The sequence below is a fragment of the Sorex fumeus genome, unplaced genomic scaffold (assembly GCF_029834395.1).
Source record: "Sorex fumeus unplaced genomic scaffold, SorFum_2.1 ptg000129l, whole genome shotgun sequence".
Classification (NCBI taxonomy): domain Eukaryota; kingdom Metazoa; phylum Chordata; class Mammalia; order Eulipotyphla; family Soricidae; genus Sorex; species Sorex fumeus.
The window spans coordinates 3,645,209-3,662,099 of NW_026606186.1; the positions used below are offsets into that span (position 1 = coordinate 3,645,209).

General features: G+C 41.9%; 1 protein-coding gene across 12 annotated transcripts in view; it reads right to left on the reverse strand.

The window, feature by feature from the left end:
* Nucleotides 1-16,891, reverse strand: part of LOC130045771 (dual specificity protein phosphatase CDC14B) — a 104,068-nt gene that overhangs the window by 80,217 nt on the left and 6,960 nt on the right. For 8 of the 12 annotated variants that reach the window (XM_056138617.1, XM_056138624.1, XM_056138615.1 and 5 more), the window contains exon 2: nt 11,284-11,310. The exons of the other annotated variants lie outside the window; for them this stretch is intronic. In XM_056138617.1, the coding sequence (XP_055994592.1) occupies nt 11,284-11,310 (27 nt within the window). The remainder of the gene's footprint in view (nt 1-11,283; nt 11,311-16,891) is intronic. 12 annotated transcript variants of the gene reach the window in all.

A 16,891-nucleotide genomic window follows, 5' to 3' on the forward strand; every position in this document is an offset into this window, starting at 1 on the left:
CAAGAAAACCAAGCAGGGCGCTGGAGCAATAGTACAGCAGGTAGGGAATTTGCCTTGCACGCAGCCAACCTGGATTCGATTCCCAGCATCGCATATGATCCCCTGAGCACCGCCAGAAGAAATTCCTGAGGGTAGAGCCAGGAGTAACCCCAGTGCATCGTCGGGTGTGACCCAAAAAGAAAAAAAAAAAAAGCAGACATCAGATGTGGCTTGAGAGCCACCTGGTGGGGCTAGTGGGACTACAGTTACAGGGCTGTGCCATACAGGGGCTCATCACAGACTTTGCAGTCCTAACCTTCCCAGCAGGTCTTGCAGGGGCAGAGGTGGATCAGGAGAAAGTGACTCTCTCTCCTCCCTGCCTCACATAAGCCACCCGTGGGGACCCAGGGACTTCAACAAGAGTGGTTTAAATGTTCTCCCAGGGATGAGGCAGCTCAGTTAGGAGAGCACCCTGGAGGAGCTGGGCCCTAGCACAGCCTGGACAGTGCTGAGTTCCATCCCCTGTCTCTGCGCAGCACATTCCCAGAAAAGCCGCCAGAAAAAGTGTGTGAGCACAACCTAAGAGTACCTTCCCAGAGAGAAGAGCATCATCCCAGAGAGAAGAGAAAGAGAACATCACCATCAAGCACAGTAACTCAGCATTCACAGCTAAAGACAGAGAGGCAATGCAGGCAGTATGGAGTCTGACACTTAGGACAGAAATGCGGTGACTGCAGCATCTGCCCGAGACTGCAGAACTGCATGGCAGGACACTCAGCACTGGGTCAGAAGTCCTAACCCCTGTACTATCTCCCTGGACCCAAGACTGCTTTGTTTCAACAACAATAAAAAGCTATTCACAATGGGAATACCAATTTTCTAAAAAGCACGTTATTAGTCACTGTCACTGTCCTCCCGTTGTTCATCGATTTGCTCGAGCGGGCCCAGTAACATTGTGAGACTTGTTACTGTGGTATATCGAATATATCACGAGGAGCTTGCCAGGCTCTCTGAGAGGGGCAGAGGAATCGAACTCAGGTCGGCCATGTTGGCTGCATGCAAGGAAAATGCCCTACCCACTATGATATCGCTCCAGCCCACATAATTAGTACTAAGAATAGAGTTAACCGTGACTGCCACACTCTATAAGGAAGTACCTGCAGAGTGATGTAAGTAGAGCAAAATCATCTCTCCTCACAGCTTTTCTCTTTTTTAGAAAAAAAAAATTATTGAGTCACCAGAGATAGTTACAAAGCTTTAATGTTTGATATTCAGCTATATAATGATCGATCACCTATCCCTCCACCAGTGCAAACTTTCCACCACCAATATCCCTATCCGCCCCCTTCCCCCCCGCCACACACACACACACACACACACACTTCCATCCCAGTCCTTACCCTGCCTCTATGGCAGACAATTGTCCAGATACTCTCTACCTTTGGGCATTATATTTTGCTCGGATCTTCCCACCACCATTCAAGCCTGCCCTCCAGGGGCAGACGCTAGATAGTTTATTTTCCATTGCTCACTCTGCATATCAGGAAAGATCGCGCGGCCGCATAAGCAGCCACATGCTTCTGAGATTCTAAATTATAAATAGTTCAGTTCCACAGACATCTCTGTAGGAAGCTATTCCAATGTGGTTCCATCCGGAGAAGGCGGGGAGACTGTACCTGCTCCATCTGGGGCATCCTGATAATATCAGCTCGGTATGGGGCCCAGAGAATTCTCCAGTTCTGTGATAACCACAGGGGCCCTTCACTGCTGTGTACGGCAAGATGGTGCCTGGGGTGGGTTGAGGGCATGACTTCCAGCATCAGGGGCAGACTGGGAGCCAGGATGAAACTACCCAGTTACAGTGCCACCATGCAACCGCTCTTCTCTTGACCTTAAAAAATCTACCGATGAGCCAGGTCTCTTGCAATGACTAGAATTTTGCTACCCACTGCAACTTTCTGAGTGATAGTGATGTTCAGTATCTGTTAACACACAGACAGTAGCCACGGGCTTAATGGCTACTCTACAGGCCAGTGCAGACTTAAGGGAAGTACAGCTACTGTGTCTAACCCATAGCCTTGACAACTGGATATTCTGAGGTAAAAGGCCTCTCCCATCAGCAAGCAAAAAAGAGTTCTGACTTCCTTCTGTTCTTAAGCCCTCTGGCTCCAACAAGTATCAAGGTTTTAACCAGGTCTCACAATACAACTCTGGTTTTCTGAGTGTATCAGATAGAATGAAAGTCACCCACAGTCAGAAACACATCCCAGTACACAATGCCTGGTACCAACTAAGTGTTCCGAAAAATACCTGTTGCACAGACAAAAGGTGATGCCAGAGAGGCTAGAAGAAAAGATTATTTGTACGTATTGATTTATCCTGGTCTAGCACTTTAACACATATTAGCCCACTTGTTCACACCACAGTCTTATAACACCAGTATTATCATTCCCCAGTTTAAACAGAACTGGCTGTGCCAAGGGAAATAACAAACTCACAGTCATCCAGCTTATGGGAAGGGGTAAAAATTAAAGCTTGAACAAGTAATTCATCCACCTCAAGTCAGTCAATATTTGGTATGTATATAGAGGCACACTGTCATATATGATTTTTATAAAGTGTCCAGGGGCTGGAGCAATAGCAGTGAAGAAGGTGCTGGCCTTGCAGGGGGTTGAATGTGGTGAAGGAATGTCTTAGCACTCACATGCTTTATTGGTACTATAATCAGAAAGCATTCAGGAGCACAACTACAAGTGTTTGATCCCCAGCACAACAGCAGCAACAGCATATGTTAGCAGGGAAGGAAGAAAACAAAGATATAAATGATACAAATTGGGCCAGAGCCATGGGACAGTGGGGAAGGTGTCTGTAGCTAAAATATGTGAGCGGGGCTGGAGCGATAGCACAGCAGGTAGGGCATTTGCCTTGCACGTGGCTGACCCGGATTCGATTCCCAGCATTCCATATGGTCCCTTGAGCACCACCAGGAGTAACTCCTGAGTATAGAGCCAAGAGTAACCCCTGAGTATTGCTGGGTGTAACCCAAAAGGAAAAAAAAAAAAGGTTGGCTGACCCTTCAAGCCTTTGTTTTTCCTTGAGCATGTATTTGGCTTGCTTGTCTCTGTTTCTTTGCTTGCCTATTTCCACTGAGAAGCTGATGCTCTATCTCAAACATTTACTTTTCCCTTTCTCTCCTTACATCTTTCTAAAAAGTTTCGATACCAACTTTCTTGTTTAGGGTTGGAAAGAGCTCAGAAGTCTGTAACACAGGCTTGCATGCAGAAACCCTGGGTTCAATTCCAAGTACTGAGAAGGTGGTGGCCCCCGGGTTTTAACAAAATCAACAATGTACTGTGAGTTTTATAATCTATATAAGTACAATGCATGTAAAAAAAAACAGGACAAGAAAAATGAAAGAGTCTTATATGAAGATTTCTAAATGACTTTGAGGCCAACTAGAACTTAAAACCCAGGAACTAGAGAGTAAAGAATAGGGATGTCAAAATAAACTCTGCATAGCTAGTACAGATTACCACAATTATTGGAAAACTAAAATATAAAATGATATATAAACCAGCATTACCTCAATAATGTTAATTTTCTTTAACAAAAGTAAATGACTCCCATTCACTATTTATCTGGTTCCCAGACCATTGCTAGGCATTCAAATGTTTGATTTAAAATATTGAAGTTTTAAAATATGGGAAGTTTTAAAAATGTGCAAAATAAAGAAAAATGTGAATAAAAAATATGTATACAAAATGATAAATAGAAAGCACCTTTGTGAATGATCAGAAATAACAATTACCCCAATATAGAAAAAATTTAGTGCATTGAAATGAGAAAGAACCAACAATCCAGAAGAAAAACAGGCACCAGGTATTGGTACCCACTTTTCAGAAATTCATTTGTGCTCCTCAAAGTTCGCAAAATCCAAATTTGTTAACCCATTTTGTTGGTGAACTTATAAACAAGTTCATTAACAAGTCCTCTCATTTATTTCTGGTGGGATAGTAACTATACTTACAAAAACATGTACATCTACCATCACCCCTCTGAGCTCGCCAGGATAATCGCTGAGCACAGAGCCAGGAGCAACCCCTGAGTGCAGTTGGTTATGGAACAGAATCACTTGTGAATGAAAAGTTATGGCCATGAACAATAGGCTATTCAATTCAGTGTTAATTTTAAAAGTAAAGACTGAAAAATCTATTGTGAATATCTATGTTTGATATAAGATCTTATGTGCATTTTGAAGTGGAATTCTATGCAGCTATAAAAGAAAATGAGAATTTCTCTATGAAATAGTTGAAAAATTCTCCAAGACAAATCATATTCTATCAATTCTGTCTCATTTTCACATTTGTACATCTCTAAAATTGTGTCATTTTCTTAAAATCTCAGAAATTTAATTGGCAGCATTTTTACTTTCTTAGAAGTACATAAAATATATATTCTATTGTAGCTTGGATTTTGTGAAATGTGGTATCATTAGCAAATAGCCAGGCATAAAATTATGTGTAGAACATGCTGTCTTTTGGGCCACACCAGCGATGCTCAGGGGTTACTCCTGACTATACACTCAGGAATTTCTCCTGGCAGTGCACAAACCACCATATGGGATGCCAGGGATCGAACCTGGGTCAGCCACATGCAAGGCAAAAGCTCTATCCGCTGTACTGTGGCTCCGGCCTCCAAAAAGAATCTTTTATTAATAAAATGTAGACTCTTGGAACAACACAGAAGTACTTATAAAAATTCTGGAGAAAGAAATCAGTACCACTTTTTCAAATAAGTTTGAGGGGTTTTGGGGGGGAAAGAGGGTTGGTTTTGTTTTTAGGCTATACTCGGCTGTACTCAGGGGTTACTCCTGGCTCCGCACCCAGGAATTATTCCTGCAGGTGCTTAGGGGACCAGATGGGGTTCTGGGAATGAACCCAGGTTGGCCCCTGTGCAAAGCAAACACCCTACCCATTGTACAAGCTCTCTGGCCCCTCAATTAAGTTTTAAAACCTACCCATGGATGACGTTCAAGAAGATGAAGCAAAATTATTTCTGCTGCTTTCAAAAATCAAGTATTTTATTATTAATCCCCTGTGAAAGCTTGAGCATTGTTAAAAGTATGCCTTTACAGATTAACAACATGGCTGATTAACACCTGCCACTGAAAACAACAAACCACATGAGCTTCCAGGGAAAATTAAAAGGAACTGTATTCATTAATACATGAAAAGCATCCCCAAAATAGAAAAATGGCGCTGAGACCACATCGTACGGAGCTAATCTGACCTCCCTAATTTTGTATATGCATGTGATACAGATAAACTTCCCGAGCAATAAAATCAGCAGGTTTTTCTATCTTGAAACTTTCTCAAGCATTCCTTGAGTTTGTTTATATAGACTTATGAGGATAAAGAAGTTAAAAAATAGGAGTAGATGCACAAGTCCATTTACCTGGCAAAAAGGTGTTTCTGGAATTGGAATTTATATAGAACATGAAATCTCCAGGGACCCAAGCCTGGCATTCTACGCTGGAAAAGCGCAATTCCTGAGGTCACTTCATATTTACTCAACTTATCTTTAACCATACTTCCAAGATGCTTATCAGCCAATTATTAGTCAAGCCTCCACATGACAACACTATTTCTGGGGCTTTTCCTGAAAATCTAAATCCTTCCAATTACCCTGAATTATAAATTGACCTTAAGCTAGCATTTTAAACACACAGCTTTCACCCTCACACATGTACCTGTTCTCATCACCTTCTATTAAAAAATGCTCCTGGTCACGCAGGACACTGCACAGTGGTACTGCACAGCTGGGTGCTCGCTGGTCAGGAGAAGGAGCCCTGAACATTCCTTTCTGCTTGGCAGTGACACCAGCATTTCTTTGCTGTCGCTCATGGGCACTCTCAGTGCCCTTGCAAAAATCTGCTCCCTTTCTTAGTTATTGGGGTATAAAATATCCCAGCACAGTGGGGAGGGCATTTGCCTTGTATGTGACTGACTGGATTCAATCCCTGAATCCCATAAGGACCCCTGAGCACCATCAAATATATATAGCCCTGCTCACTTTCTCCCCAAGCCCACCATCTGCTTAGCACTATGCTGGCAGAATCACCCCTGGGACCCTGCTCCCGACCACAGTACTGATCATTTGATAACCCACTGCTCCCCTTGGGATCATCTCACAAAATTTTTGCATTTGAATTTGGGGTTTTTTGCTGTTTGTTGTTGCTTTGGGGATGCTCTGGCAATGCTCAGGTGTTACTCCTGACTCTGCACTCAGGAATCACTCCTAGCAGGCTCAGGGAACCATATGGGGTGCCAGGGATTGAACTTGGGTCCAATGTATGCAAGGTGTGCATAGACTCTGACCCAATTTTGGGAGAACCCAAAACAAGTCAGGCACAACAATTTTTAGAAATGCCAATTTAGTCTCTGTAAATCATGGGAAGGATAATATAATCATACACACACACACACACACACACACACACACACACACACACACACTCACTCACCAAAAACAAACAAAAACAGTATCGCACAGGGTTACATTAAATGAAGCATATAATAAGTACACAAAGCTTAAGCATAATTTTAAAAATTGCTTTCCCAACATAAAATAAGAATAATTAGTAATCTTGTTTTTAAGTTTCTACATTAGAATAGTATTTGTAGTCTGAAATCATTTTAAAATAGAATCCTTCACCAAATTTTTGATAATTTTTTTTTCAAGGAGCTGAAGCAATAGTACAGTGTGGCCATATGCCTTGTGTCCAGCTGACCCAAGACCAATCCCCAGCACTGCATGTGGTTCCCTGAGCTTCACCTAGGAGCGATCCCTAAGCGAGGTTGGGAATAAACTCTGAGCACTACCAGGTGTGTCCCAGAAACAAACAAACCAAAAAAAGCAACAAAAGAAAATTCAAGAGGGCAAGGGAGATGCTGAAAGGGCTGGAGCACCTATTCTGCATGTTTGAGCCCAGGCTCCAACTCCAGCATCACATGATCTTAACAAGTACTGCCCGGAGTGGCCCAAATCTAAGAAAAAAAAAGTGAAAATTTAATTTTAGAGGTTCAAGTTTACTCACTATCAAATATCTGACTTTTTTTTTTACTTTTTGGGTCACACCTGGCGATGCTCAGGGCTTACTCCTGGCTTTGCACTCAGGAATCACTCCTGGCGGTGCTCAGGGGACCATATGGGATGCTGGAAATCGAACCTGGGTCGGCCACGTGCAAGGCAAACGCCCTACCCGCTGTGCTATTGCTCCAGCCCCTATCTGACATTTTTATTTTGGAGACAGAATATTAGATAACTGACAGAATATTAGATAACTCTTTTAATAGTGGAAGTATTATACATAGATGTAAATTTATAATTACACATAGCTAAGACTTGTATAATGCTATGATGTCATATCAATATACAGTTATAAAATATAATGTTTAATTCAAGGATAAAAACAATATCCTTTAGCATTTCGGCTAGAAATGGTGGTTTTCTGAATCAACAATTCTGAAACCACTAGAGGGACTTGGGTCCACAGCAGTATGGTGAGTAGGACATTTATCTTGCAATGGCCAATCGGGCTCCATTTCTAGCATCCCACATGGGCCCTCACAGGGGGGAGCGATAGCACAGCGGTAGGGCGTTCGCCTTACAAGCGGCCAACATGGCCGACCCGAGTTCGATTCCTCCGCCCCTCTTGGAGAGCCCGGCAAACTACCGAGAGTATTCGATATGCCAGACACAGTAACAACAAAGTCTCCAATGGAGACGTTACTGGGCCCGCTCGAGCAAATCGACGATCAACAGGAGGGCCTTTACCTTTTACCTTACATGGGCCCTTGAACCTCACTAGGAGTCATTCCTGAGGTAATGTCCACCCCAGCTGCCAGAAAGGAGGGGCAATGGTGCTTCTAAATGAAAGCAAATGCAGACATTTATTTGTGATGTGTTCAATAACTATTCTTGAATGGTCTAGAAAGGGATAAACTCTTTTCCAATGCAGCCCAAGAGGCTGGAGAGAGAGCACAGGGGGCAGGGTACTTGCCTTGCACATGATCACCTGGGTCTGAACCCTAGCACTCCATAGGGCCCTCAGAGGCCATCAGGAGTGATTCCAGAGCAGAGCCAGGGATGAGCCTTAAATAATGATGGGTGTGATCCAACAATAACAAAAATGCAGTTCAAATATCCTTTTGCAAGGATTCCATTCATTCAGAAGAATGACTTTGAATGACTATGTGTATTTACCTGGACATATCACAGGAAGAAAATATCTAAGGAAGAAGAGACTAAAATTATCCAATGACTGATTTTCATCCTGTCTTCTTTTAGAATATTAAGGTTCTATTCCTCCTCAGCCTGTCAAGATGTGGAGCCTCCTCCATCGTCACGTGCTGGGGATCTAAAGAAAATGTCAGGGTGTCCAGGGTGTTGCTGTCAGTCCCCAGAAAGCAGAGATGCGGGAAGCCCGCCTGCAGCCACAGAAGGAGGAGACCACCACATGCCGCACACACAGCCTGAGCCAATGTGTACTTCCAACCCTGCCAGTCACAGAGTTCCCAATCAGAATATAGTTAAAGTCAAGTAAAAAAAAAAAAATCCCAAACTCAGTTGTGTTTGCTGGCTAAATGCTAAGATTTCTTGACAGTTTATTGTCAAAAAAGAAAGAAATCCATGTGAAGATACTTCACAGTTTCATGTTTTAGCTGCTTCCAGGTTCTCTAATGACAGTATTATAATAGAAGATTCAGAGAGCACACAGAGAACAGCTCTCCAAAATGCAAATCCCTGTTAATTCTCTTACACATACACGTCAAAGCAACTTTTCTTTGGTAGCTATTTAAAATAAATGTAAAAATCAGTATGCTGTTCAAGTTCAAGTTACATAGTTCAAATCTACTTCCGAAAATATTTAAGGATTTTTATCTGTATTACCTTCTTTTTGAGAAGTAATACTCTGGCCATAGAAATAGCACAGAGGCTGAGGTGCTGGCATTGCAGACTGCTGACCCCAGGTTCATTCTGGTTCCCTGAGCACTGCTGGGTGTGACCCAAAAAGAAAATAAAAAGAAGTAGTAATGCTCATCTTAAAAGATACTCTGTAATCTCTGCAATTCATTCAGACCAATAAATTAGGTATTCTTAAGAATAAACAAAGTATCCACTCTTAGATTACAGCCTCCATATTGTGAAGGTCAATTTAGAGATAAAGACTTTATTAGAGGGCTGGAGCGATAGCACAGCAAGCAGGTAGGGTGTTTGCCTTGCACTCGTCCAACCTGGGTTTGATTTTCAGCATCCCATATGTTCCCCTGAGCACCGCCAGGAGGAATTCCTGAGTGCAGAGCCAGGAGTAACCCTTGTGCATCGCTGGGTGTGACCCAAAAAGTGGGAAAAAAAAAAAGAATTTATTAGAAAGTAGACCTTTAGTGGAGATAGGTGTTTCAGTATATTATCAATATCTACACACAAGAAAAAGGCAAGGGCTGAAGCAATAATACAGATGTAGAAGGCTTGCATAGCATGCATCTGACTCAAGTTCGATCCTCAGAACCCCATATGGGTCCCCAAAGGTTGTCAGGAGTGATCCCTGAGTACAAAGACAGGAGTCGGCCCAGAGCAATGCTTGTGTGACTTAAAACACACTTGGATGGATGGAAGGAAGGAAGGGAGGGAGGGAGGGAGGGAGGGAGGAGAGAGTAGGAAGGAAGGGAAGGGAGAGAAGGAGGGTGGGGAGGGCCTTTAAGACTGATCACTTTCACCACAAGCTGAAATAATTCACAGTGTATAATAATTGATGAGAAAATAGTTCAACCACAAAAATTCTCTCAAACTAAAGTTGTTTTAACAAAGAACAAAAGTATACAATGACTGATTCTTTGATCACCTATCTTTATTTAATATTAAGGCTCTATCCTTTCTCAGTCTTTCAGAAATAAGGAGTACATTACATCTTCATATTCTCCTTAAATAACATTTGGTCCAATCTCTTGCTCCACAAATATTTGTCGAAAGGATACATTAATTTTATAGAATAACTCATACAAATAGAGCAGAGTATAAGTGAGCATAATGCAGAGAATGATTCAGCTGCAATGGTCCACATACAGAGGGCTTTGCAGAATTCAGAATCCGTAACAGTACGGCACTATGGATTAGGCTTAAAAAAAAATGTCATAATGTCAATGTCAAATTTTATAGCAGTGTCAAGAAAGTAATTTTACTTTCAAATTAGAACTTGAAGGAATAACAAATATCACTGACATCAGGGACAAGATGTTTTTCTCTGATGTTTTTCACTGCCAAGCAAGCTTGAATGTTAAAAACTGATCCACCTGAGAAATGAAGTCAGCATGTGATGTTAAGAGTGAATTTACTCAGTCCAGCCTCCTCAGCTTGTCATACTCAAAGACAATGACACCAAATCTTTGAACTGCTCTGTGAACAAAGTACTCTAATAGAACTCCTTAGAAATTAAGGAATCCCAAAATTTATGGAGTTGAATAAATGGCCAAGAAGTATAGTTAGAAAATTTTTTAATTGGAACTAGATCCTAGATCAAGATACAGATATTTATTCAAAGGTGTTCTTTAGATAACTGACTTGATGGAACTTGAAAATCAAAAGGAACCCAAACACTTTTTAATTTTGTTTTAAACAGACTTCAGAAAGGTTTCTCTGTTCCCAAAGTTTAAGTTGGCATTTTATGAACACTTCCTTTGGCCAAATACAATAAATATGACATAGGCCTGTCCTTTCAGCAAGAAATGTCTAGAAAGAACTGAGTCGCCTAGTTTTGGGGTATAGAGGAAGAAGGATAAATAAAGTCTTTTATAATCATAACAATGCATTTTATACATCCTTTTAGCAAGAGCTTATAAAGCCTTGGGCTACACTAGCACATGACAGGGGTGAATGGAGCACCGCTCTAGCAAATCAATGAACAACAGGGTGATAGTGATAGTGATAACAGAGAAAAAAATTAGTATCACCCAAGTACACCCCCATCCAAGATACAGCATTCATGAGTAACCCAATTATTACAGAAACTTTCAGCATTATTGATACACAGAAAACAGAATTTTTCATATAATAACAAATATCAACTTAAGTCGTAAACATACAAAAGATATTCTACATATAATAGAAAACTACATGTGTTTCCTAAGACTAAATTTAAGACACGTAAACAGGGAGGGACAAAAGCAAGATTCACACTAACAGATTAAATCTACAGTTTTAAAATGATCAGAAAGAACTGCAAAGTAGAGTCAATGGTCTGAATACCTGTGTTGGAGCAGTATCCATGAAAAGCTATAGAGAAAAAGAAAGAGAGAGGGCGTAAACGTTCATGCAGACTGAAACCCAGATGAGATGTACACAGTCCAGTTAAATATCCGACTCAAAGCAATTTTACTTTGGAAAATATTTTCTAAGGATATCATTGCTTGAGGATATCATACTCGGTTGTTCCAGACTCGAAAACTTAAGTGAATAACTTCAGAAGCTAAAAATGAAATAAATGTGAAGAAACAATACTATGACTTTGCCCACACCACCCTGCACCTACTTAACCCCCTCACAAAGGTGTGCATCCTGAGAGGGGCAGTCTCTCAAATTCATAAAAGCCAGTCCACCCGTGTTCTCCATTTCAACTCACAGACAACTGTGAAAGTACCGGCTGGAGAGACAGAACAGCAGGGAGGATACCAGGTTCTATCCCTGGCAAATCATCTGAGCCCCGAAACCCCACCAGGAAGATCCCTGAGCTCAGCGTCAGAAGTGAGCCCTGAGCACAGCCAGGTGTGGGCCCCAAAATAAACAAGAGTAACTTTAATGTAAAAGACTTTAAAAGACTGCTAATATTTTATCCTGTTATTATATCCTGTAGCGAGAATGAAGGGGGTGGGGGGGTAGGGGACAGCACGGGAATGGTCACTGGAATTCTTTTGTTCCAGTGTAAAAAAGTTTTAATTTCTGAGCCAGGATGTGGCCCAGTGTGGCTGAGTGTTTGCTATGCACATGTGAGGATCGGGATTCAATCCTCCAGCAAAGAAAAAAAGTTTGATTTCTTATTTATGTCTGACTACCAGTCCTACCAAGGAAACTTGCACAACATATTCACATGGCAAAGTCTTCTTTGAAATACCATTCGTTTTACCCACGAAAATAAAACAAATGAAACAAAATAACCTCCCTATCATCAAGGGGCACCACCAGTATCAAATATTTTGGATCAGTGAAATACAACGGACCAAAACACTGTGACAAAGCACTATCTACTTTTACACTAACCCTTCGGAACACTGTCGGAACACTGTGGATTCCACCAGGCCTCTTTCTTTCAATAACCTCCTGCCTGAGCCCTCCCAGTATGATGTCATTTTCCCCACCCACTGAGATTAGCTGCACTTTAATAACAAAACACAAACTCTTTAGTATAGTTAAAATACGAAAAATAGTCTCCGATAGAAAGGAAGAGCTTTATCCTTTCCCTTATAAGGAATTTTAAAGAGAAACTAACATTTTTCCAGGTCAGAAATATCCCCAAGGCACCAAATCTCCCCCGTGGCTCTAACAAATACAGAGCAGCCTTATCTGGAGTGTCTCTGCCGTGAAAACCAGTGCTCAGACCCAGGGAGAAGCAAACGTACCGCACATTCACTTTGCTGATTCACTGAGTCCTTTTTGCATATAAATGCATGGGGGAAATGTTTGCTTTGGAGCCTGAAACCCTTCCAAGCCCTGCTGACTGCAGCTCTGTGCGCTGGCCCAGCCCACTGCTGGGCCCCAGCTCATTATGGAGTTCTTCTCTCAACCAGAAACAAAACCCTGCACTCCACATGCACCCCCTTCCTTCCATCCTCAACACTCCTGTGCACTTTATTTTTAACTAGGTAGGAGAACAGAGGCCCCCCGAGATTTATTAGTAACGAGGCTTTGTTCCACCCATACAAGGGCAAGCACTCACTTTCTCCGAGTTCCTATGCAAAGCCACAAGAAGGAGCATTTTTCCTTCCCCAAAGCTTTCAACAATATGATTCCTCTGTACTCTAGATCCCCCTCAGAGTTACCAACTTTTATATTCTCAATTCACAAACAAAACATAGATTTCATGAGAGAGTTCCTCTAGCAGTAATTTATTTTAAGTACTTAGGGGGAAAGGCCTGGCAGAGTAGATATTTATTACACACTTCTTTTTGTCAATTAGCAAATAAAGTATAGATTTCATGAGTTCCTCTAGCAGTGATTTATTTTTATTACTTAAGAAAAATGAATGAAACATCTGGGAAATCAGATTGTGTGATAACCAATCTGGAAAATGAATTCTGGAGGGCCTGGACTATCTTAAATCTGGTCATTTCTAATATTCACCTCTCAAGCTTAATTTTGCAAAGACAAGCTATTGAGTGTGCTAGCACAGCCAGTTACTGCAGGAATCAATGGATGTTCAATAAATCACTCTGTGAAGCAGCTGCATCATTTCTGCATCTCCCTCCAGCCCCCATTCCCCAATTTTTTTAGCAAAAATAAAAACAAAAAAACGCAGCATCAGCTTTGCCAAAATTGCATTTTCTCTGGCTTTGGCTACTTTGGAGGAAAAAGTGGACAGTTGTAATATAGCTAGATGATTTCTAAAATTCTCTCAAAAGGAACAGAGAGATTGTAGCAGGTTTAAGGTGCTTGGCCTGTGGCTGACCCCCTCTGAATTCACAGCATTGCACAGGGTTCCTCCTAAGCACCAGCACTGCAGGGAGTGTTCCTGAGTACAAAACCAGGAGTTTGGCCCAACTCCCCCTACCATCATCTCAATTCTCTCTGATAAAGGACCTGGAATACAGCTCAAAGGGATTGAATCCATGCCTTTAAATATAAGAATTCAATCCCAGCACCACACAAACCCTCAAATAATGCTGGGGTAGCCCCCTGGGACATCTGAGCACAGCTGGAGAAGTTATCCCCCCAAAAAAGAATTCTCTCAAAAATATAACATAACACTAATTTCTATCAACTAGAACCAGAGACTCGGGAATTTACAAGAGGGGGCAGAGCAACAGTACAGTGCATAGGGTGATTGCTTTGCACATGGCAGATCCAGCTTCAATTTTCCATATGGTTCTCTGAGCACCGCCACGAGTGATCCCTATGCAGAGCCAGGGTAAGCCCAAAATACTGCCAGGTGTAGCAGAAAAACAAACAAAAATCTTCACTGTCTTTTTAACGCTTCTCTCCCTACTCCCAACAGAAATTAGGGAAATCCATTCCCTTTGATTCACAGAATGTCACAGCTTATGCTTGACTGGAACTACTGACATTAGTTTTTGGGTCACATCGGTGCTCAGGGCTGACTCCTGATTCAGTGCTCAGGGATCATTCCTGTTAGTGCCCACGTGCAGTGCAGAAAATTTAACTGAAGATGGCTTGGGTGCAAGGCAAGCATTACCTTCTGTACTATCTCTCGGGCCCCATTTTTTTGTTTGGGGGCCACACCCAGCAATGCTCAGGGCTTACTCCTGGCTCTGCACTCAGGAATTACCCCTGGTGGGTTGAGACAACCCTAAGTGATGCTGGAATGGAAGCCAGGCCACCCTGCGCAAGGTGAGTGCCTGCTCCGCTGCCCACCACCACCTTTTAACCCAGTCATTCTACTGTCGCTGCATCTCTTGACCCAACCACCACTTCTATGTTCACTGGAGCAAGAGAGAACTGTGACTGTTAACTTGTTTGCTGTTCAACTATCTAAGGAATCAGAGATACAGCAAAAAACTGACAAAACCATCAGAAGAAAAATTGCTGAAGAATCAAGCAAACACATAACTCAAGAGAATAAACTCACATTATGCACAAATTTAAGAGTAAGGAGAGGCAAGAAAAATGAATGCTAAATACTTTGATGAACTTACTGAAACTCAATAATATACATGTAACTATTGAAGAAAAATGAACTTATTTCCTTCTTGAATCAGCACCCCAAGTAACAGTATTTCCTTCCTATCAAGAAAAATATTTCTATCACTGTAAACAATAAATATACACGACTATTTTACATAATAAGCATTCAATAAATATTTCCCAATTAGTAAATAAAATTTCTGTCTAATGATGTCTGGTGTGAATATTATAAATCTTATTTAAAAGGATCATGCTTGGGGCTCGAGCAATAGCAAAGCGGGTAGGGCGTTTGCCTTGCACGCAGCCATCCCGGGTTCGATTCCAAACATCCCATATGGTCCCCCGAACACCGCCAGGAGTAATTCCTCAGTGCATGAGCCAGGAGTAATCCCTATGCATCACCGGGTGTGACCCAAAAAGAAAATAAATAAATAAATAAATAAAAGGGTCATGCATCATGTTTAATTTTATTAGATGAGTATCAAGATATCATTATAATCCATGTTTAAAAGATAAATCTTGACCAATATATTAACCAATATAATCACTTACTACTTCACTCAATATAAAATTTATTTATTATACTATAATAAATAAAAATATTCGATATGCCAGACACAGTAACAACAAGTCTCCAATGGAGACGTTACTGGGCCCGCTCGAGCAAAATGACGATCAACGGCTGGGCCCTCTGCTTCTTCTGCTAGTTATAATAACAGTACCTACCTACTGTTATTATAACAGTAGTACTACTACCTCCACTACCCAGCCACTGCCACACTCCAGGCTGCTTTACAGCCACGCAACACATCATAAGACACTTAATACCCATCTTCCAAGATTACCGTACCATATTTGATGGGGTTTGAACCATGGAAACACCTGCAAGGGTGATTACAGGCTACCGTAAAAGCCTCTATCCCTCTCGGAGAGCCCGGCAAGCTACCAAGAGTATCCCGTCTGCACAGCAGAGCCTGGAAAGCTATCCGTGGCGTATTCCATATGCCAAAAACAGTAAATACAATGTGTCTCATTCCCCTGACCCTGAAAGAGCCCCCAATACGGCAGCATCAAGGATGAGGAAGGAGAGGCTGATAAAATCTCAGGGCCGAACTAGGCTGCCAAAATGAAGAAGGACTAAAATGACTGTCTGTACTTTTAATGCACCTACACTGGCATTGGATGCATACATCGAGGACCTGATGGTGCAAGCATGGAAGTTCAAATACGACATCATTGGTCTGACAGAGACAAGAAGGCATTGATCACATCACCCCCATTTTCTACACTAGAGAAGAAATGTTCCTCGGAACATGCGACAAAAGAGGTGTTGGTGATGTCAGTGTCCTTGTCATTCAAATCCCTAACAACCCAAATCGGACGATTACACTGGAATAATTGCTGGCTCATTGTCAGCAGTTTTTATCTTCATCACCTATGCACCAACATCCAATTACGATGAAGAAGAAATTGAGAAGTTCTACATGGAGCTGGAGAAGTTCTACAAAGAAGACCACACCTTCTACAAGATCATTGTCCGTGAGTTTAATGACAATATAGGACCGAGAAGATCGGCCAAAGAACTCATACCGGGACCCATGGCCTAGAATGGAACAAACAGGGTGAGAGACTGTCCGAGTTCATCAAGTCAACCAAAATCATCCATGGTAACTCACAGTTCCAGAAGGCCAAATCTAAATGTCGGACATGGGAATCTCCCAGTAGACAGTTCCACAACAAAATTGACCACACCATATTCAATCAACAGTTTTGCCTGACCTATGTCACTGCCATCCAAAAATTCCAAACGAAATCGGACCACCGTCTCAACACTAGAGAAGTGTAGAATATTGCATGAAAATTTCGTGCAATATTCTACTTCACAGAACGGAAAGAAAGGGCTGCAAGGTTTAAGAAAAGAACTCGCAGAACGACCACCAACTGGGAGCTCTTTGACACTATTTCAGCAACATGGGAAGACGCCATCATTGACAACACTGAA